Here is a 23,030-nt window from a genome sequence, read left to right as displayed (position 1 = left end):
TATATAAAGGTGCTTGTAACTACTTTTGCTTGATCAATGAATAAAATTACTTTTGAAGCTTTCAACATGCTTCTTCTTCTTCTTCTTCAATCTTTCTCTGCCATTTTCGTTATCTTCAATAACTTCATGAAAACTTTCACCTGCAATGCAAGTTAAATGAAGTAGGAAAACTAGCACATAATCAAACAAGTATTACATCAAACAACTAGACTGCAAACACATGATTTCTATATTAAACCCCGAATATCAATGTGATGTGTGTTTTGATTCCCTTCTCATTGTTGGTTTAAAGAGGTTTTTTCTTTCAAGAGGATTTTGTGGATAATAGCTATGTTTGTATAATTACAGCTCTGAAATCTCATCAGATGATTCCTAAGCCAAAGGACATACAAGACAAAATTACAGTGTAAACTCAAACATAGAGCATAGATATTACAAGTAGAATAAAATGAAATTCAAACAAATATAGGCTTCTCATATTATCCAAATATAATCTATTTCTATATAAAATTCGAGACAGATAAGAAAAAGCCAAAAAATTATTCCAATATTTGAAATAAAAAGCACATCCGTTTTCCAACAGAAGAGAATAGACTTTTCAATATCCTCATAAAATTGATACAGCAGCAATATCCTCATAATCACTATTATGATATGGGTGATTGAAAACCCCCCTTTTTATTATACAAGATGAAATTATCCTAATAAACCCAATCAACAACCTCTTAGGTGACAAGCGAAAACCAACTAATGATTTATTCCTCCAATCGAAAGAAGGTTTTCCTTATAAATTATTACTTCAGAATAATAATGCGCTCCTTTGACACCACCAAGTTCCTCAATCATTTGGGTAGTTAAATCAAAGTGGACTAGTCCTCCATCTTTTTTTGTGAAGAATATGTGACCATTCTTCCCAGCACCAACAGGATACTGAATGTAAGGCAAAGGTCCAACAACAAAGAGTTTAGTCCATGATTCCTTCACACCAAGTTCGGCCAAAACTGATATGTGAAAAGTAGATGTATGTATATACCATGAGATCGAAGCAATTGACCCATTTAACATCATCAAATTTCGCTGAACGAAATTACATTTTTCATTGGCATCTATGTCTAAGGGTATGAGTGTTGCAAAAGACACCTCATTGGTCAAGTCAAAGGACACTAAGATATGTTCACATTCATCATCGTTCTTTGTACAACTAGAGTACCAATGACATATTCCGTCCATAAACAATCCATTCTCCGTAGAGACTTCCCAATCTCTAGGAATATCGACATCAATTTTCCTCCAAGAGTTACATCGAAGGCTATAAATCTCCCATAAGTGTTCATAGCATGTTTGGCTCGACGACAACAGATCATCCCAATCCTCACCTTGAGTATTTAAAAAATAACATACATGCCTAATAATCTTATAGTCATAACTTACATGGTCATAACCAAATCCATAGAGAAGCGGAGAAGGGTCCCAAGGAGGTGGTATAGATTCAGCAGAGCTTGGAGGAATGACTTTGAATTCATCGGTAGTTGGATTCCACAATACAACTTTGTGATGTTGGAAAAGACAAAGAATTCCAGTAATACTACCACAACACAAAATATTAAAGAAAGGATCCTCCTCTTGAAATGGATTTGGAAACTCTAATTTGAGTCTATTCTCATATTTCTCACCAAAAAGTGAATGCATAGAGGAATAAACTTGACTATTATTATGATCATGATACATAACCTGATTTAGGAGGAGTGATGTATCATTGTAGTAAGAGTGAGGAATAGATATTAAATTATTGCGGAACTTGCTCAAGAAATTAGGGTTTTGAAATAAGAGAGACCATGTTTTGCTTACACATCCAAATCGCTTCAAAGATTTCAAAGGAAGTTTATACAGAACAGCAGAGAATGCAAGATCTTCAGGTATGTGGTTACTTACTTTTGCAATTGTCAAAGATTTCGCCATCTCCATTCACAGAACGAGGTTTCCTACCGATGTTTGAATGTGACGGAAACTGGTTTCCTACCAATGTTTTTAAACTATTTCAGATTGAGATGGTCTTCAAAAGACAAATATCTTTTTCTACCAAAAAGAGAAAAAAAAAAAAAAACTTAATTGAGAAGTAACCTATTTTTTTCTTTTAAAAAAGATGTATTTATTGAATATTTGGATTTTGGATTAAATATGAAAATTAACTCTAGTTTTGATTTTAGTTTCCGTAAAAAAAAATGATATTTTTCTTTTCAAAGAGATGTATTTGTTGAATATTTGGATTTTAGATTAAATATGAAAATTAACTCTAGTTTTGATTTTAGTCCCCGTAAAAAAAATGATTTTTTTTCTTTTCAAAGAGATACATTTGTTGAATATTTGGATTTTGGATTAAATATGAAAATTAACTATAGTTTTGATTTTAGTTCCCGTAAAAAAAAAAGATTTTTTCTTTTCAAAGAGATGTATTTGTTGAATATTTGGATTTTGGATTAAATATAAAAATTAACTCTAGTTTTGATTTTAGTCCACGTAAAAAAAATGATTTTTTTTTCTTTTCAAAGAGATGTATTTTGTTGAATATTTGGATTTTGGATTAAATATGAAAATTAACTCTAGTTTTGATTTTAGTCCCCGTAAAAAAAAAATTGATTTTAGGTGATAAGGTATTGTGCGGGTTCCTCAAGAAGAAGCTAACTTATCCACTTGTTTGATAACTAAATAAGATAAAGTAAAATTGTGGCACCAAAAGTTTGGTCATCAAAATCTGAGAAGTATGAAGAAAGCCATATCTGAATAATCTATTAGAGAATTACCTAAACTCATAATTGAAGAAGGCGACATTTGTGGAGAATGTGAGATTGGAAAACAAACCAAGGTGTCGTACCAGAAGTTGCAACATCTGACAACTTCAAGAGTCCTTGAACTTTTACATATGGATTTGATGTGACCTGTGCAAGTTGAAAATGTTGGTGGAAAAAAGTATGCTCTTGTGGTTGTTGACGATTTCTCAAGATTTACTTGGGTAAACTTTATTAGAAAAAAAAATCATATACTTTTGAGGTGTTCAAAGATCTTTGTAAACAACTTTAAAGAGAAAAAGACAATGTGATAGTTAGGATAAGAAGTAGCCATGAGAAGGAGTTTGAGAACTCTAAGTTCTCTGAATTTTGTGCATCTGAAGGAATCGTGCATGAATTCCCATCCCCCATCACACCTCAACAAAATGGTGTAGTAGAAAGGAAAAATAGAACATTGCAAGAATCGGCTAGAGTTATGCTACATGCCAAGAAACTTCCATATTTCTTTTGGGCTGAGGCCACCCATACTGCTTGCTACATCCGTAATCAGGTCACTTTGAGATCAGGTACCTCAACTACTCTGTATGAGTTGGGAAAAAACAAGAAACCTGCTATTAAATATTTCCACGTATTTGGAAGCAAATGTTACATCTTAACAGATATGGAACATAGAAGGAAGATGGACCCCAAGAAGAAGCTAACTCATCCACTTGGTTCTATAATTTTACAAATAGCAGAGCCTATAGAGTGTTCAATTATAGAATCAAGACTTTGATGGAGTCAATTAATGCGGTGATAGATGATTCAACAATTGACAAGGTAACATATGTCGATGTTGCAGCATCTGATCAACAGTTAGATGTATATGAAGATGACAAGGAACCTGAATCCAACTCAGAAGTTTCTAATTCTGAATCAGACAATTTCCCATCAAATAAAGGTCCATCTATCAGAGTTCAGAAGAACCATCCAAAGGAACTCATCATTGAGAATCCTGATCTAGGAATTACTACCAGAAGATCAAATGATTTAGTTTTCAATTCATGTTTTGTATCTAAATTTGAACCTAAGAATGTGAATGAAGCTCTAACTGATGAATTCAGAATCAATGCTATGCAAGAGGAATTAGGTCAGTTTAAAAGAAATGAAGTGTGGGATTTAGTCCCTATACAAGAAAATGTGAATGTGATTCATACCAAGTAGGTTTACAAGAACAAGTGATGAGAATGACACTGTAACAAAAAACAAAGCCAAACTTATTGCACAAGGGTACTTTAATGAAGAAGTCTATGTTGACCTTAATCACTCGTTCTGATCGACTAAGAAAGGAAAAAAATAATTATAACGGCTAAGGTTAGAAGAGATGAAAAAAAAAATTTATATAATTGTACACATAATAAACTACTAATAAAAGTCAGCCCAAAAGAACTAGTCATCGTGGTTGGCGCTTAGTGGCGCCCATATATATAGTGTTTGCACTTTGAAATTGCAACAAGTGGTGATTATCGTCAACTGCAATTTTTCTTTCCCTCTCTTCATTTTCTCTCTAACTGTTTCTCTCGAATTTTGAGAGATTCAGATTCAGATCTAGATCTCATCCAAAGAACAAACAAACAAAAAAAAATCCCCAAAAATGGCAACTGTATCTCCTCTCGCCAAATACAAACTCGTTTTCTTAGGTGATCAATCCGTTGGTAAAACCAGCATCATCACTCGCTTCATGTATGACAAATTCGACAATACCTATCAGGTAATTCCATCGTTCTCTTCTTTTCTGTTATAATTTATCGTGATTGGAAGATTTTGTTGATCTATCGATTCTCTGTTTCAATTTTCATGTCAATTTATCACAATTCTGTTGCTATCAATCTGGATCGTCTTGTTTTTCCATTGATCTTGTATTTCAGCTCATCATAAATCAGATAGGGCATTTTGATTATACGATTGATTGTTATTAGAGTATTATTGCCGTTTTAATCATGTAACTTCTTTTTTTCTTTTCCTTTTTTTTTGCCAATTTTGTGATTGTTTTGTTTGCATCAATAACAAAGATGTGAAAAGATCGCGTCATTGATTGCTAATTTGAAATTTGTTATTTTCTGTTGTTTCTAAATAAGTAAAATTTGTTTGTCAACCAAAAAAAAATTATTTTCTGTTGCGTATAGGAAATAAGCATAATTATCTGTGTGATTATAACACTTGATTAGGCTTTACCAAAAAAAAAAAAACTTGATTAGGAGTTAGGAGAATCAGAGGATATTTTTTGTCTGCAATGTACTCTAGATGCTTTTTCTTCGAATGGTTTTTCTGTGTTGTCGTTGGAGTATTATGAACAGCGGGATTTTTTTTTATAACCGATGAACAGCTGGAGTTGATCTAAATATAAGTGTACGGAGTAATAATATATGTTGATTTTGATACAATGAAAAATAAGTTACAGTTAAGAATTAAAAATTAGTTGTAAATTCCGTTTTCGTCGTGGATTGATCATTTCTGCAGGTTAACTATCTAGTGCCCCTGAGGCACTAGTTAAGAAACCTAATGCAGTAAACTAGTCTTGAAACTTGTGTAGTCTATATTTTCATAATAAAATACATGCTCTTTTCAATACAAAATTTACCTTTTTTGGTTTCCTTAACTATCTAGTGCCCCTAGGGGCAGGGCACTAGTTAGCATGACCCTTAAGTTTAAGTTTGTGAAGTGCTAGAGTGGGAAGAAGAGCTGTTATTAGTGATTGTGAAATTATTTTCAAGGTTTAATTGTTATAATAAAAGTACCATGAAATAATTGAATATAGTTTCATGGTAATCATATTTATGAAATTTCTGCCATTTTATCAATGATGCACAGACAATATACGATAATTGTATCCGATACGGGGATACCTCATTCCTTGAAAAAATTAAGAGACGATACGCTAAAGTTACTTCATTCATAATGCTCCTCGTTTATGTCAGTTACCACCTTATCATACAAGGTTGCTTAAAATATCAATGTCTTCTTTTTCATGTTGTTTTGGTCTCAACTTTTGCATTTTCTTTTTCCCCTTTCCAGCTGCTAGGTTCGTGACACATTTTTTGATTGTATAAATTTCAGGCCACTATCGGTATTGACTTTTTGTCAAAAACAATGTACCTTGAAGATCGAACGGTTCGTTTGCAGCTTTGGTAGGCAGTATTCCTCTTCAAGCCATATAAATCATCAGTCTATTTATGGATTATATGTTTGTCTATTCTAAAAGTTATAGCAGATTTCAAATTGCAGTGTAGACACTATTTTACCCTCTCTTTTTTTTTTTTTTTTTTGCATATTTTGAGTGTGGTTTATTTTAACTCCACAGGGATACTGCAGGACAAGAAAGATTTAGAAGTCTAATTCCAAGCTATATAAGAGATTCTTCGGTTGCAGTTATTGTATATGACGTAGCCAGTAAGTATTATGTTTATAATTGGGAAAAACCCAGTAAGTAATAATATTTTTGTTCTTTTAAGGAAAAATGAAATGGAAGGGTTGTCTACTTAGTCTTCATAGATTTTCTTGTGAGTTGTGACATAATTATTCCAAATTATTTTCTAATGTATAACATTTGTATCATGTGAATGCTTTCTTTTGGAATGGGAGTGGGTATGGAAGTTTGTTCATGAGTGTAATATTCATTTTGGAACATGCAATGTAGGCACACTCATAGGTAAATCAATAAAAGTACTAGAAAGTAGAAATCATGATCATGATTAATGAGAAGATACATTTTAAGTACTTGCAAAAATCTAGGTGAGTAGAAGAGATGGATAAAGAACTAGACGCGTTGGAATTCAAGATTTGAAATACTGGAAAAATAAGTAAGGTTAGAAGAGCAATACAAGGTGAAGTTCTAAGCAGCATATGCACCACAAGTAAGGTTAGAAGAGTAATACAAGGTGAAATTCTAAACAGGTTTGGACAGGTTTTAGAAGGTTTGGATCATGAAATACTGTACGGAAAAAGAGTTTCGTAAAAGATAATCTAAATGGTCACGTGAAATAGCTCTAGAGGGTGTGAGAGTGTTTATTGGGATATGGTATATTGGGAAGTAAACACCATTTTAGATTTTTTTATAATTATTAATCTTCCCATAGTTAACACTTATTTCATGAAAAAAAGGACACAGAACTACAATGTTGTATCAGAAAAGAGTTTGACCATCCAGCATAGGGTTTTTAGTTATGAATATCCAAGTTGAGAGAAAAACAAATAAGAATAGTCAAGTTAACATAACTAAACTGAGAATACTCTTTATAGCTATAGGTGTGCTCCAAGAGTCAATTTTTAGTGCTTATAATTTTGTCTTGATTTTGTTTATGCTTATATCCAAGAGACAATGTCATTGTACTTTTTGTTGTTTGTGGATAATATAGTCTTAGTTGTAGGCTAAAAAAAAAGTAATGGAAGTTAGTGATACAGAGTCGGTAATCGAAACACAAGGCTTCCAATTCCATGAAACTTAAAATAAGTTTATGAAACACAAGTTTTGCAAGAGGGACGTGTCTAGCTTTAGAGGTGAAAATTGGAGAAAATAAAAAATATTAAAAGTACTCTGGCTCATGTTGAAAATATGATCATGATCTTTGTAATTATTATATAGTTTACTAACTTTATAAGCATATATTACAACGTAATTAGGAATACTATCTCCTATATTTCCGTCCAAAATAATATCTTCATTGTTTAATTGAGACGCACGGTTTCATCATCATATGTCTCTATATTCTCTCTTTCAACAGCTCCATCATACAAAATGACCGCCACAGATAAGAGATGTCAATTATAGGATTCAAGTAGGGTTGACAAAATAGAAGGATAATTTGAGTTTGACCCGTGTGATATAAAGCACCCCTTAAGCATAAAGGAAGATTTTACAGCATAGTCATAAACTTACAAATTACAATGTTATATGGGACTCAATATTGAGTTGTAAAGAGCCAAAAAGAAGGAAGACTCGGCGTCACAGTGATAAGAATGTTACAATGGATGAGCGGTTTACACAAGATGAGATAGGACCAAAAATACATTAATTGGGAAAAAAAATTAGGTGGTTCCAAAATTAGGTGGTTCCCTTTGTAGAGAAGATGGCAAGATCTTAGGTGATTTAAGCACGAAGAAGAATTAAAAGCACTGGTTGACTAAATGGAGTATAGTCTAACATAGAGGGGAATTAAGATAAATTATAGGCCAAACTCATAAGAAACTTATAGAATAAACAACCTATCTTAACACTTAATACATGACAGAAAATTATGATGTCTGATCTAGGCATTCCCCAACTAGTGGAAGCTTGCTTTGCTGCATGTATATTAAATCCATTCTTTAAGATTGATGTTTGTCTTACTGTTATGATCTTTATTTATCAGAAAAGCACTAAATGGTTGAAAACGGAAGCTCCCCAGTCCGTACCTCTCTATGTGTGTATTCTATTGTACACTATGCGCTGTTTGCTTGTGGAATTGGATGTGCTTAGTTTTTTTTAATCAATCTATGAGGCATAAATCAAATTATAATCATCAAATTTCTTAGCAAGCTATTCTGATGCAGATCGACAATCATTTCTTAATACTAACAAGTGGGTTGAGGAGGTACGCACAGAACGAGGCAGTGATGTTATTATCGTTTTGGTTGGAAACAAAACTGATCTAGTTGAAAAAAGGTGAGCAGGGAGTCAACCAGTCAGGACAGTGAGCATTTTTCTCTAAAGTTAAATATCCACTGGTTTGCTAATTTGACATGATATTTTTTTCAGATGCTTTTCTTTGTGCATTAGATTAGATGAGACTTTATTTAATGTTTGCTATAATTCTAGTTTCGTTTTCTAAAAACTTGGCAAGAAAATATTTGTAAATTTATGTTCTGTTTGAATACTATGATGGTAGGACATAGTCTCTCCTTTGATTGCCTAACAACTGATTTTATTAAATAATAATTTAGTTAAAAGTGTTTGATTATGATTGTTTTGCTAGTAAATAGACTATGTAACACTCAATTCCGACAGGTTTGCCAAAATTGCCATACATTGAAGTTGTTATTTCAAAATCTTATTTATTATAAGGTAAATTTAAGTCCAGGATGATAAAATTTCATTATTGGACATGATATTTTCTGTTAGCTTTGCATGTGATGTTTGCGATTCAACTCTTGTGATATCGCTGTCTAAATCTTTGCTGATACAATTCATATACTAAATGACAATGTATTTTATTACACTTGTAATGCTTAAATAGGCAAGTCTCTATAGAGGAAGGAGACGCCAAGTCGCGTGAGACCGGGATCATGTTTATAGAAACCAGTGCTAAAGCAGGATTTAATATCAAGGTGAAATTTGATTAATTCTCCAAGTCACCCCATACTTTTAATATTTTTTATGCTTTTGAATTCTGAACTTTGTTTTCTGAATGTATAATTGTATATCAATCTGAGAAACCTAGAATGATTCCCTGCTGCATTTTCATAAAATGTAAAATTAGACCATTCAGGGATTTCAAATTTGTTGTCAACTGTCTCTCTCTTTGACAATTTTGTCTCATTTCATACATGTTCATCAATTTATTGTGTACGTATTAATTCAAATAAATAAAATGTTGCAGCCTTTATTTCGCAAGATTGCTGGAGCCTTACCTGGGATGGAAACTCTTTCTTCAACAAAGAATGACGACATGGTTGATGTAAATTTAAAATCCACTGTGAATTCGTCCCAGGCAGATCAGCAAGGAGGAGGTTGCTCGTGCTAAACAAGTGCTATTCACAACAAAGCCAGCATGAATCTTTTCACTTGGCACAGTTATTGGCTTGGCAACTAAAATGGAAACATGCACCTAGGCCAGACGTGCTTTTGTACCAACGCTCTTCAGCTTAGTTTGGTAGGGTTAGCACTTAGCAGTAATGGTTTCGATGTAAGATAAAATAAGAAACTAAAAATACTTTGATAATTTTGTTTTATTTTCTTATGCAGTTAGTCACTTTATGTAAGAATGCATATAATAAACTGATCTAAACATTACTGGTTGACATGGAGTAGACATCATCAAGTAATGGATACTTAGATAAAGCTTCAAAATGGAGGCTTTTATCGACCAAATGTTATCATGTTTCATTTTAATTTTATAGATTTTCTCCACCGAGAATAATCCTATTTGATGCTTGTGAGACACTAAGTTCCTGAGAATAATTCTTATGATTGGGATTTGAATTTTGATTCACCACATTGCGAGTCTAATTCTTCCACTAGACACAGTTCTCATTGGTACATTATATACAATTTCTTTAAACAGAGTATTGGTTTTGCATTAGTTTCATGGTTTCATCTCGCGAGCTTCTCTAATCAAAGCTAAAGGGCGGCAAAAATATTATCAGAACACAAGGTTTATTCCTTCCAGCACATTGAGTTTAATTAAGTGATTAACGGTCTTTTTTGGTATGTTTCCATTCAATCGTCCTAGTTTGACTCTGCTAAATCATTAGATTGTCCGGTTTAGCAGGTAATTTAATATTCATTCTGTTTCATAGAAGTGTATTATGTTTTGGTTGAGTGTACTAAATTTTATAATGACATGAGCTTCATCGACCAAAATACCTTTATAAATCAAAAATAGCTTGCAGAGTAATCATGTGGAATAAGATACAACAAATAAGAATATTGGTGAATAAAGATAATTAATACTTTATTAATATTCTAAAATAAAAAATAATTTGAAATAAGAACACTTTTTTACAACAACACAATAAAAAAAAAAAAAAAACACACTATGAGACAGAGAGTAAATAACAGAGGAAGCTTTTAGGATAAACGTAATCTACATTTTCGTGCCAAATAGCATTTCCCAAATTCTATCTTCAACATCATCACAAGGAGCTCTATTACAATTCAAAAGACACGTTTATATTAAAAACCATAGAAACTTAGAAGTGTACACTTAAACAGGAGGCAACGAAGATTGAAACCTTCACATAAGAACAAACCCATCAGCCTTCTGCCTGACCCTCAATGTCAGATATATCAATACCAATGTTCCCAAACTTGACCTGCAGAGAAATTGTTTTATTTAGTAAATTGCACAAATTTAGAACTGAAAAAAATAACAAATGCCCATAAACAAAATACTAAAAAAAATAGACACTGGAGAAACATGGCAACAGTATGTCAGTTCCTTGGAAAAATGACTACGTGCATTATTTCCCACTGCATGGAATCCAATCAGAATTTGTTCGAGTGGAATATGTATTTGACAAATACTACATTAATTGGGAATCTTTCAGCAAAAATGAAACACATGTTAGCATTCTTGATGTGGCATCAGATGTGCAATCCACAACAATGAAATGCAAGTTTCAAAACGGTAAAACCTTATGTATAACCATTTATGAAGATGTAGGTTGTCTATATAAAACTACATGAACATGACTCCACAATTCACGAGATATGCAATGCACAACAACATATGAAATGCAAGTTTCAAAACGGCAAAACCATATGCAAAAAATTACATAAACATAAGAGAAAGTTTGATATATTAGGACTTCTATTTTCCTATTGAAGCACTTCAGTTGTCTACTATTATGAATAGTGTAAAATAATAAAATATGTTATTCAACAATTTGTTATGATCATGAAAAAAGTAATACTAGTAGAATATTAGATGAAATACTTTACCACGAAAAAATGGAAAATACGCACAAAATAATAGCCTATTTTCTCAAATAATGATAGTAAAGTGAGATAGACGAATAAGTAACTAAGAAAAAATGTATATAGTCATGTGGATAGCTATGATTTTATTTCAAGCATTACTATTCGATCTGCTGTAACTTACAATATTGAAAACAGAAGAGCAACTTTTCTGGAATCGAATGAGGTAGAGCGCTTATATCTTCTCCATTTGTTACTCGGCAAATCATGTAACTTTTCAGTGACCGGTTTATCTGTTAATTTATAAAATAAGAATTAAAAATACATCTGGATCACAAACCTATTGTGTTCTGCCAACAAAATTATGAATACTAGTCCAAGAAAAAGGAGAGCAAAAATAGTTTATTCATATGACAAAATAATTCTAGATTAAAGATAAACAAAATATCATAATATACTAATATAGCATGTCAGGTTATGAAGTCTTATCAATGTGATTAACAATGGAAAACAAAAAGATTATGGTGGACAATTTAAATTTTCAATGGAAGATACCCTTGTCGTCTTCTTCAAGTTCAAATAAACCAGTTGTACTATGAGTATTTCATATGCTTTTTCAATTGCATAAGCCAATGTCAGAACAAAACCCACTTATCTTTTACTGCTTTTGAAAAGGCAAACAAACCAGAAATCTTATAGTTTATTTAAAGAACCAGCTATCTAATTGATTCCAGGAAATAAAACTACACAAGCTTATCTGAAATGAAAAATATTAAGATACACAAGAACAGAAGAATACCTCTTGGATTGCTGAGGTTTACTAAACTCTGCATAAGTTTTGCCCCTGCTTTTAGACTAGATTCTCTCCACAGTACGCTCTGCAATGTTGTAAATTATCAGCCTTTGTATAAAGATGTTGGTACACACACAGAGACTAGAGAGAGACATAGACACATACATATATGTGTAAGGGTAGTATGTTATCCGCATTTAACGAAAGCTATCTTGCACACAATATCTGAAAAAATCACAGCGTGGAAGGTGAATTTATGAGACTTACTGTTGGTGAGTTCCCAGTTTTAAAACTTTCAACTCCGTCTTCATAGGATTCAGGTGAAACTGAGTTTCCATTCGCATTAGGTATATCAACTATGCACTGGGTATAAGTATCTTTGCTCTTCATTTGAAAATCAATGTTGTTTTGGCAATTTATATGAGCGTCTAAACACATTCCACTTTTAGCTTGATTAGGAACCTCTACAACACTTAAGAAAGCTAGTGGTGAAGTACTGCTTGCATTTTCACCTTCCTCTGGTACCATTGAAATACTATAAACATCTTTGACCTGTAAAAAATGGAAAGGGACCAGTTTCTGAAACCATATTTTGAGATGTTTCCAAAGAATCATTCATTGCACAAATCGGTTGAACCATTTAAAATAAGAAAGGCAGTTCAAATAAGAACCATTGAAAAGACATTTGAGTATTTTTTGACAGAAAAACATTTGAGTTTATGTCTCTTTAGTCTCTTTAGTTTGAGAAAAAGGAGCTTCAGTAATTCATATTAATTCATATTTCTAGATACCATTTGATCCAAAATAACAAGTTGACTAGAACCAAATGGAAATTCTGGTCCTAACAGTGTTTTTATTTTCCTGATCAAGATGTAACATGATTGCGGACAAAGATTGTTCAACCTGTCCCCCTCAATCTTATGGTTCTAACCATCAGTAACATATGCAATACAAGAAGATATACCAGATTATAAAATCATTACATTCAACGATACACAATATGCAATGCACTAAATTAACAAGTCAAAAAGTAAATAGTAAGAGTTAGATCTTTGTATCAAAAGCAGTGTTGTAAAATAGCAGATATAACAGCGCCATAGCGTAGCAGAATTTTAACAAACTGCTATTGTTGCTATTGTTCCACAATACACTACACGATTTAGTCAAATAGTGCTTACAACACTGTAGCATAACAAAATTTGAACAAACCGCTATTTTTAGTGATCCACAACAATTCGCAGCACTGACGGAAAGAAGAACTAACCTGTGAACCGTGCAATCCTACTGGAATCGAAGTTTCTTCGACCAGAATTGGCGGTAAATCTAAAAAAGCAAACAAACAAACAAACAAAAACAAAAAAAAATCAGCTCAAAATGCTGTAAATACTAAAGTAATTTCCACAACTAGCAACATTAAGCAATACATAACTTAACGAAATTAATTAAATTAAATTAAATTACCTAGAGGTAGCTTTGCATTAAGATCATCAACAACTGGTTTATTTAACCTCAAACACGAACAACCGACAGGTACATTTCCATTCCCCTCTCGAAACTCATGAATTAAATGTTCTTTCTGCAATAAAATCGAAAAAAATCAAAATACATTTGAAAAAAATAAATAAAAAATAAACTAAATCGCAATCAAGAATAACATTATACATTAAACAATGTAATGCAAGAACTCAAGTTAGTTAGTAGAGTAAAAACTTTGAACCTAATAACGTGATCTAAAATAAACCGTACTTAATCAAGATTCTATAACTAATCAAGTTGAATTTGGAACTGTAAACTAATTTAATTAATGAAAAACTTAAAAAGAAAATCGTGTGGTTTGAGTTAGAGTTAGAGTTCAACACACATGAGTCTGGTTGAGATTTAGTTTCCAGCTGTTATTGAATTGAAAGTATCTTAACATTACTCGTAAACGTCAATTTTGTTGAGTTGAAACGCAAGCTGTTAACAAGTTGTTAAAAGAGAGAGAAAAAGAAGAAGAAGAAACAAGTTGAGATTCCGATTCAGTTGAAAGTAGTGAATGTGGATGAGAATAACGGAAAATGAAATCGAAGGTTAGAGAGAGAGAGAGAGAGAGAATGAATGTTGTTATTACCTGACAGAAGGAAGAATCGACGGCCATTGTCATGGAGGAAATTGGCTTCACACGTGAATGAATGAGTATTTCGGTGGTGGTGCTGGTTATATTATAATTTTATTTTTAATTAATTATTATTATATTTAAGGAAAATTTCTAAAAATAAATAAATAAATAAATAAATAAATAAAAGAGAGTGAAATGAAATGCACGTTAGGACATCTGAGAAGAGAAGAGAAGAGGTGTGGAAGATAAAGGTTTATTTGTTTATCTGTTTTTGTAGTTTAGTTTATGTTTTTTTTTTTTTTTAGTTTTTTTTTGTCAAGTAGGTTAGTAGCTAAAAAATCCAACTTCAAGTTCAAATCCGAAATCTGCACATATAATGTGATGTCTCTGCCAACTAAACTATACTTACGAGAACATTTGATTTGGTTTATTACTAGTTTACTACTATTAATAATAAGAATTGTATGGGAAGTACAGTAGAGGCTAGAGCTATATTACCTACAGTTGCTAGCTCGCTCCTCATAAATACGAGTTGGACTGTCACGACAAAAGACCTTCGTTTCATCCGTGACCATAATTGCCTTTCCTTTTCATATACTTTATTTTAGGAAACTAAATATTTAGATATTATTACTTTCTATGAGTATTAAATTAGTAGATTAATGGATGTTCATAAACTTTAAAAAAAAAAAAATGCTCACAAAAAAATACTAGAAAAGAATATGCTCACAAAAATATATTAAAGATGTTTCATTACGACATAGTATGATACAATTGGTAGATACTTAGGTCTCTTAACCATTTGATCCTAGATTCGATCTCGGCCAATGCGTATGAAAAAACATTTGTTGCGAGGGGTCAATTCCTTCAATGAATCTCAGTTACCTCGAAGGGGTTAATCTCTGCAATTACGCGCGGACATACCTTTGGTTTAAAAAAATGTTTCATTTTTTAAATAAATTATTTATTTAAATGAAATGTTTAAAAAAAGTTCCGAGAGCACTTGTAAGACCAAAATTATTATGCTATTTGGCTTATTGTACTATAGTTTGTACTACTAGTATCTAAAAATAATGTTCCGAGTGTTCTATGTCTTTGGTATTTTTAAACGTTTTACTTTTATTTTAAGTGAATTTTTCTCTTTGACTTTCTTCATGCATAAAATTAATGATTGAATTCATGATTGATTACTTAAAGTGTTTAAATCTCTTACCACTATTCCAAGTTTTTTTTTTTATAAGCCTATTCCAATAAATTTGATTTTTGGTAACGCCTTTTCATTACAAATCGTTAGTAAAACTTAGGAGGGTGTATTGGATTGAGATTTTATGAGACAATTTTGGCAAAAAAAGTCTTGATGATTTTATGAGATTTTATTGGACTATATTGATTTTGTGAGATTTTAAAGACTTTTTTACAAAAACTTTTTTACAATCAAGATTTTTAACACATGATTTGAATGGATTTTGAGAGATTTTTTCAAAAGACTTTTTTACAATCAAGATTTCATAACACTTTATATATTAGGAAACTTTTGTATATTAGGAAAATTTTAAAAGAATCAATAAATTTTAATAAAAGAAATTATTTTTTTTTGGGAATCCAAAAATTTTAAAAAAAACCTTACATTTTTGTTACGTATATGTTTCTTTTTTTTTGGTACATTTTTACGTATATGTTTCTAATCACCAATAAAAAAGTTATCAGTACCACTACCATTGATGGAAAATAGAAGCAGATGAATGGGTGACGAAAAAACTTTGTTTGCCGTTGTAATTAATCAAAACTTTGTAAAAAAGATGTAGAATTTGTTAAAATATTTTTTTGCAAAAAAACATATTTGATAGGTAAAGAAGAAGAAGAAGAAGAAGAAGAAGAAGAAAACCGGTATAATGATGATGAAAGTAAAAAGTGTTGAGGAGTTTGAAAAATTCTCAAGGCTTTTGGGGAGATTGTTGAAATAGTGAACAAAGAAAAGAAGAAAAAATCGGGTGCAGTGATGATGAACTGTGAAAGTAATAAAGAAGAAGAAGAAATTTTATACATATGAAAGTAAAAAGTCTTGGAGAGTTCAAAAAAGTCTCAAGGTTTTTGGTGAGATTGTTGAAAAAATCTATCAAGTGTATTTTCAACTAAAAAGTCTCTCAAAATCCATTCCAAACAAGAATCCATCAAAATCGGTAGACTTTTGAATACCAATGGACATTTTAAAAGTAGGAACAAATCTCAATTGAATACCAACGGATTGTGTTGCCCTGAAAAAAAATCTTATTTATCTTGATTGAATACCACAAGATTTATTTAACTTTTTTAAAAGTCTTGATTGAATACCTCAAGATTTTTTTGTCATAAAAAAGTCTTTTAAAATCCCATGAAATCCCAATCCAATACACCCACCTTAATTATTATCTTATTAAAATGCAAGAATAAAACAAGATGATTTTATGTACCAAAAATAATAAAATTTTTTTATATTTTATAAAACCATATTATTATTTTAAAATAAAACAACCGGGTAGTTGTCTGCCAAATTAATTAATAACACCACTCCTTATATTAAATTGTAGAGACATCGTAGAGACAGAGGAATAAATGACTGAAATGACGAGTAGGGACTTTAGAGAACTACCTTTGTTGGCTAAAAAATGAAGGGCAAAATGGGTGAATTATAGTGAAATATATACATTGGTGTTTGTTTGTTGGTAAAGGATGCAATGCAATGCAATGCATGCATGTGATTTTGATGTTAGGAAGAAGCTGTGAAAGGAAAAAGTTGGCTTAGTTGCCACGGACAACAAGACAAAAGTCAGTAGAGAAAGTGTAGTCACGGGTTTCATAACTATTATTCCACAATCTCTCTATTTGTCCGTGGATCGATTCTTTTCTTGACTAAACATGGTACTTCTAGCCTAGTCTCGTAGTTCGCCCAAGTTGCATTTGGCCGTATTCATGTATTTAGGACAATCATGATCATTGGATTAAGATCAAATAATTAAAATAAACAATATTAAACTTGAAATTTTGAATTGTTAAATCGCGATCCAACGATCACGATTGTTTTAATTACGTGAATGCGACAAAAGATTGACAACAGACAATCATGGTTCACTACTATCTAGGGGTAGTGTAACTCTACATCATATTGACAAAACAAGACAAAGGCAAGGGGGAAAGAACTTATATATGGTCCCTTGAAATCGCTTTAGTATCCTATTTGGTAAAAATATCAACAGAAGAGATTGTATCTGTTAATGTATGAATTGGTTAGGCTAGTCCATGGAGACTTATTGGGTTATGAGAGACAATGAACTATCAGAAGATGAAGACTATTCAAAATTATATCTCAATCAGGGACGGATTCAGAAATTTTAGCCGGTGGGGGCAAGCAAGATTATATGTGATAAAAAAAAAATTATTTTGTACGTACTTTATTTTAATCGATGGATCCACATTGATGTGAACTATGAGTCTCAGACAATTGAGGCCCAACTGAAAGGAAGGATAATTGCAAAAAGGATAACGGTGCAACATGTTAGAAATTTAAAAGATCAATTTGTTACCTGAAAAATTTAAACGACGTAATTATTACAAATATTAAATTTAAAGACATCGGAATGAATTTGGCATTTTTATTTATATTTGCTATTTAATTTAATTTAATTTAATTAGAAAACATATATGGTATCGTGTTAGTGTATGTATATAAGGAGTTTCTGCCGAATTCTATTCCCAACCTAACAATCTTTATGTCTTCACTCTATTCTCTCAATATTTAGCTGGTGTATATGTAACTAAAGTTCCTAAAAATATAGTGGGGGCGGGTGCCTACATAAGTCTTAAGTCTTAACGTAGGTTCGTCCGTGATCCTCAAAATTAATTATTGTATAGAACTATTACTGGTATTTTTGTCATGTTTCTCACTCTGTAGCTCATTTTTTTAATAGTATTTACATGTCCAGAAAGCTAACGAAATTACCCTTGTTGTCATTTAAATTTCGTCAAATTTGGAGTTACGATGTGTTTGGTAGACGATGTTGAATTTGAAGGTCAGAAGTAGATTTCTGCAAAATTAGTAATTGGACACACCTTCACTAAAACGGTAATTAATCTCTCTTTGTAACTCCAAATTTAGCGGGGTTTGATTCTGTGGAAAGCTAACTCGATTACGGTCATTTCGGTATCCGTTTGGTGAATTATTGATCCAAATTGAGTTGTGTGAGAAGCTTTGAAATTGTGACTCGAAAGCAGATTTTGTGCAGAATTTTGGGGGACATACCTTCACTAAAACGGTAATTAATCTCTCTTTGTAACCCCAAATTTAGTGGGGTTTGATTCTGTGGAATGATAACTCGATTACGGTCATTTCGGTATCTATTTGGTGAATTATTGATCCAAATTGAGTTGTGTGTGAAGCTTTAAAGTTGTGACTCGAAAGCAGAATTTTAGGGGGGGGCAAAATCCAAAAAATTATAAAACAGGGGGTAAAAGTCCGCGTTTTAAAACAGGGGGTAAAATTCCGATTTAATCAAAACAGGAGGGCAAAACTGCATTTAAGCCTTCTTCTTTTAGGCAAAAAGAATCCCGTTAATATAGAATTTAATCGTCAGGTATATAAAATATAGCTAATAGTTATTTCCACTTTTCACCAAAAATCAAACTCAAATTCGAACGATTCATTTTAGAGAAATTCGTTAAATACTTGGCTAAAAATTATTGACACAAATGAGTTTCTTATGGTGAATGATATGGCGGTGGTACCCATTGACAAAGATTGGTGATGCACCGCTTTTATCTTGGCCTATTCCATAAATTTAAACACATTTTTATTCGTTGATAATAGTACATTCCAAAACATTGATTACTAGGCCTATTTTATCACTTTATAACTTTATATATAGGGATGAAAATGCATCATACAATTTTTAATTTTAAGGGTGTACGAAGTCCCATATAATTATAACCGAAATAGATTTAGTAAGAAAAAAAAAAACGGAAATAGATTAATATAAAATTAGATTTATTATTGTAAAAAAAATAATAATTATATACATCATTAATATAATTCTTATTGATTCAATTCAATACACTCCCCTAAATTAATATTTACATACCTAAGATATCTTACCCAAAAATAATATAACGGTCATTATAACAACTCCTATAAATGAGGTGTACATGCAAAGACGATCAAATAAAAAAGTGCTGTGAATATGAAATTTTAGTGTTAAAATAATGCCAGTCCAAGCCTAGACCATGAAATAGCTTTACATGAGGAGCATTAGACTTTCAAAGTCCTAGAAAAACTTGGCCTAATTAAGACATATTTTTTATCTATACACTTTTCCAATACAAGAGTAAAAACTTGGCCTAACTAAGACATTTCTTTTATTCCAACAGTGTAAAAAATTAAACTCTATTAATATTAATATAAGTTATCATCTGCAACTCCTCATGAACTTTTTTTTTTTGGGTCCGGTCAAACTAATACTAAAAATTGGGGGAAATTGTCATCACCTCCTGTATATTTACGATGATACTAAAATTAAGTAATTGAACTCAAATAATTAATGAATTTTACCTATTGACAAACCATTTAACATAGTTTAAGTTCAAATTTTGATTTTCTTTTATGCAAGTTCAAATTCTAATTAGAACCATCATTATTCGATTTTATTTACCTTTTGATTGAACTTAAAATTATTAATATCTATCTTCTATAAAAGCACTATAAGAGTATGTTTGATGGTCATGATAAGAGATACTCCGTATGATATAATAATCGGATCTTATCTTGTCTCAATCAAGTATTTGGTGAGACAACATTATATGATACGTTAATCTTAAAATTTATTGTATATTTTTTTTAGTTAAAATTATCATATTAAATTTGAATTAACTTAGAAATTAGTAGAATAATTTGAGAAAAAAATACAATGACATCGAACAATCTTATTTTGCTAATAACAGTAATACTACCATTTAAGCCACTAGATTTGATCTAGTGGTAAAGAGTTTGGGTAGTATGCTATAAGTCGTGGGTTCGATTTCTACTCATTGTAAACAAAAAAAAAAGTAATACTACCATCTAATACCAAAAAAATTAAATTAATTTCTTTTCAATCAAAATAAAAAGAAAACAATTCAGCTCCTAAACTTGAACTACCGCATTATCTAAGTGTTAGTTTGACGTATTAGAGTAATAGCCCCATACTGATACTGCTATGATTATGACCAATCATCTGTGTGGGTTTAATGACATCAGATTTTAATTACAATGATATGATGGGAATAATCAATTTTAGGAATGCTGATAAAAATGCTGGTAGCGTTTCTAAGCTGATTTACTACAATAATGCAGATCCCACTTACTTTATACAATGCTGTTAGTAGTCACCTTTCTATATCAATCTCTTTCTCTCCATTAATTTAATTAGGATAATTGTCTTACCAGTTGAGTTAGTTAACTAAAATTTAAGACTTAATAGTCATAATAAATAAATTCATAGTTCATTTAGTGATGATTGACGTTGGACTTGGTAGGGAGAATCACAGTTCGATCTCCTACAACTGCGATCGGGAGGAGGCTGAAACCACTTGATGTTAGAACTGACTCCCAAACCATATTAGACGGGCCAGCAAGCCGAATATAGTGATAAAATATTAGACTCCCAAACCACAGTTTTCACCAATATACCGTTGATTGCACATGATAAAGGATAAATATTTCAAAACGATTGTACTTAAAAGCTTAGAATGCCAGCCGCTTAAGTTCGCGTTTGAACCCAGGCGAATTTGACATAATTTCGGTAAACTATCATAAATTTGAAAACGATTGTACTTAAAAGCTTAAAGGTTCGCTAAAATTTTAGAGTCACCTTAATTTTATCAAATTCAGTGTGATACCAAAAATGTACCAACTACCATGGTTATTTGAATATGAACACAATTGTTGTTTGTGACCATATTGTTTGAATCTGTCTCGTGTCCATTCTAATATTTCAAGATGCGAAGCAAATGTCATCATAAACAAATCTCATATTGCATATGAAGTACTGTTAAGAGAAGTCCAACATCGAATGTGAGATGACATAAATATGTGTTTATAAGTGAGGACAATTTTGGGAGTTTGACCTAACTCATCTTTACAAAACCGGCTTGTATGGTGATGATTGTCCTCACTTATAAACACATATTCAGGTCATCTCACATCCAATATGGGACTTATCTTAACAAGCACGAACACAAACATAGACACTGACACTAACACGTCGACATCAATAATAATTTGAGAAAATAACATAATTCTATGTAATCATAACTGTCAGTGTCTGATACCAACGCTTGTCTGGCACTATGACACCCTTATCTAAGGAGTGTTCGTGCTTTATGGAATTGCTCACATATAACTTGTTTGATTCTGCACCACATCAATGTGAAAGCACAAATTTGTAACTTCATAATCTCTATGGTAAACATGCATCGGGATGCATAATTTGATTGGCAAACACGAATTCAAACACCCACTTTAAGATATCTCTATATATAGTCAGGGGCGGTGCTACACGCAATTAAGGGGTGCAGGTGCACACCCAGAAATTTTAAAAATTTGACCAACACCCTTATATTTTTCATTTTGCCCCCCTGATTTTAATTTTTTGCACCGCTTACCCAAAATTCAAATCAGTTTCACTTCACTCATTTTTTTCTTCTAACTTCTCTCTAAAATCCTACACTCTCTCTAACTCAAATACATAAAAGCCAAAGGTCACTTCCTCCACCACACACTGCCACAGTCTGACGCCGGTCTGTCAATTCCTCCACCACGCGACCTCCTTTTCTTTCTCTCTGCGAGACATGCAATCTCCCTTATCTTTCTCTCTATGTTTCGTGCTTGAACCCAAAACAAAAACAAAATTGATTGCAACCTCCAATGTGAATTTGTCGTTGCTCGCCGTTTTCCAGCCATCCTCCCCCCTTCCGCAACCACGAAGAAATTGATTGCAAACTCTAACAACCTTGAAACAATCACTAAGGTAATCAATTAAAAAATCTATGGTTTAGGATTTTGCGATATGATAATTTTTTGTATAACTTCAATTGTGATAAAATTTGATGTATAACTTCAACCTTCTACCACTACTTTATCTCTCAATCTATTTGCAATCTGTCTATGCAATTAAAATTGAATTCCAATATTTGTATTTTTTTTTCTTCCTATTTTGGTGAGTGGTGAAGAACTTGCACTGCAGTGCACTGCATTCCCTTTGCAATTTGTTTCTTTTTCATCTGCACTGAGAAATTGATAATGGTGAAGGAATTTCTCTTCAGTATATTAGACAAAATATAAACCATACTTTACTGTTGTTGTGACAAAAATTGTGTTGGATAAATGTGTATAGTATAATTTAATAAGTTTCTAATGTAATGGAAAAGTGTGTTGTTGTGTTGTGGTAACATAATCTGTAGTTTGTTTAAATTTTAAATTAAATAATAGAATATGTCCTTGTGTTATGTATGAATCGTGTTGTTTTTAATTTGTTGTATTTTATTAATTATGCTCATTTTGGTGTTGTATGAGGTTATGGAAAGATTTTTTAAGAGGAGACTATCATCTCAAGAGCAAGAATCTAGTTCTAATTTTATTAATTATGTTCAATTTAATTTGAAAGAGTCTCCATAAGATCTTGGCAAGCGGCCTAT

The 23,030-nt window shown here is 31.7% G+C and overlaps 3 protein-coding genes across 4 annotated transcripts; 1 reads left to right on the top strand and 2 right to left on the bottom strand.

Annotated features, from left to right (window-relative positions):
* Positions 1-407: 407 nt before the first annotated feature.
* Positions 408-2,044, bottom strand: LOC123906204 (F-box/kelch-repeat protein At3g06240-like). Its single transcript, XM_045956060.1, has one exon. It carries the CDS (start codon positions 1,963-1,965, stop codon positions 748-750), a length of 1,218 nt encoding a protein of 405 aa, XP_045812016.1. The 5' UTR covers positions 1,966-2,044; the 3' UTR covers positions 408-747.
* Positions 2,045-4,237: 2,193 nt separating this feature from the next.
* Positions 4,238-9,891, top strand: LOC123906202 (ras-related protein RABH1e). Its single transcript, XM_045956059.1, has 6 exons — positions 4,238-4,536; positions 5,883-5,953; positions 6,127-6,215; positions 8,355-8,466; positions 9,038-9,128; positions 9,401-9,891. The coding sequence occupies exons 1-6, from the start codon at positions 4,420-4,422 to the stop codon at positions 9,542-9,544; spliced, it is 624 nt and encodes a 207-aa protein (XP_045812015.1). The 5' UTR covers positions 4,238-4,419; the 3' UTR covers positions 9,545-9,891.
* A 680-nt stretch (positions 9,892-10,571) lies between these two features.
* LOC123906201 lies at positions 10,572-14,497 on the bottom strand. Of its 2 annotated transcripts, XM_045956057.1 has the most exons (8): positions 14,343-14,487; positions 14,094-14,188; positions 13,694-13,808; positions 13,497-13,555; positions 12,500-12,784; positions 12,239-12,317; positions 11,624-11,732; positions 10,572-10,835 (listed from the first exon to the last, which is right to left on the bottom strand). In XM_045956057.1, exons 2-8 carry the CDS (start codon positions 14,148-14,150, stop codon positions 10,757-10,759), a joined length of 783 nt encoding a protein of 260 aa, XP_045812013.1. In that variant the 5' UTR covers positions 14,151-14,188; positions 14,343-14,487; the 3' UTR covers positions 10,572-10,756. The 2 variants fall into 2 exon arrangements, with proteins under 2 accessions (XP_045812013.1, XP_045812014.1); XM_045956058.1 differs by lacking the exon at positions 14,094-14,188 and having other exon boundaries at positions 14,343-14,497.
* Between the last annotated feature and the right edge of the window lie 8,533 nt (positions 14,498-23,030).

Source organism: Trifolium pratense, linkage group LG2, assembly GCF_020283565.1.
Source record: "Trifolium pratense cultivar HEN17-A07 linkage group LG2, ARS_RC_1.1, whole genome shotgun sequence".
In the NCBI taxonomy this organism is placed as follows: domain Eukaryota; kingdom Viridiplantae; phylum Streptophyta; class Magnoliopsida; order Fabales; family Fabaceae; genus Trifolium; species Trifolium pratense.
Note: the sequence above shows the minus strand (reverse complement) of the source record. Positions and strands in the feature narration are given on the sequence as shown.

What these genes read in the sequence shown, in the direction of transcription:
- LOC123906204 (XM_045956060.1), bottom strand. Translation starts at nt 1,965, where the DNA reads ATGGAGATGGCGAAATCTTTGACAATTGCAAAAGTAAGTAACCACATA.
- LOC123906202 (XM_045956059.1), top strand. Translation starts at nt 4,420, where the DNA reads ATGGCAACTGTATCTCCTCTCGCCAAATACAAACTCGTTTTCTTAGGT. An exon ending in ACGGTTCGTTTGCAGCTTTG is followed by an intron (nt 5,954 to 6,126) that starts GTAGGCAGTATT and finishes TTAACTCCACAG; the next exon opens with GGATACTGCAGGACAAGAAA. An exon ending in AAGCAGGATTTAATATCAAG is followed by an intron (nt 9,129 to 9,400) that starts GTGAAATTTGAT and finishes AAAATGTTGCAG; the next exon opens with CCTTTATTTCGCAAGATTGC.
- LOC123906201 (XM_045956057.1), bottom strand. Translation starts at nt 14,150, where the DNA reads ATGTTAAGATACTTTCAATTCAATAACAGCTGGAAACTAAATCTCAAC. An exon ending in AAACTGGGAACTCACCAACA is followed by an intron (nt 12,318 to 12,499) that starts GTAAGTCTCATA and finishes ACAACATTGCAG; the next exon opens with AGCGTACTGTGGAGAGAATC. An exon ending in AAACCTCAGCAATCCAAGAG is followed by an intron (nt 11,733 to 12,238) that starts GTATTCTTCTGT and finishes ATAAATTAACAG; the next exon opens with ATAAACCGGTCACTGAAAAG.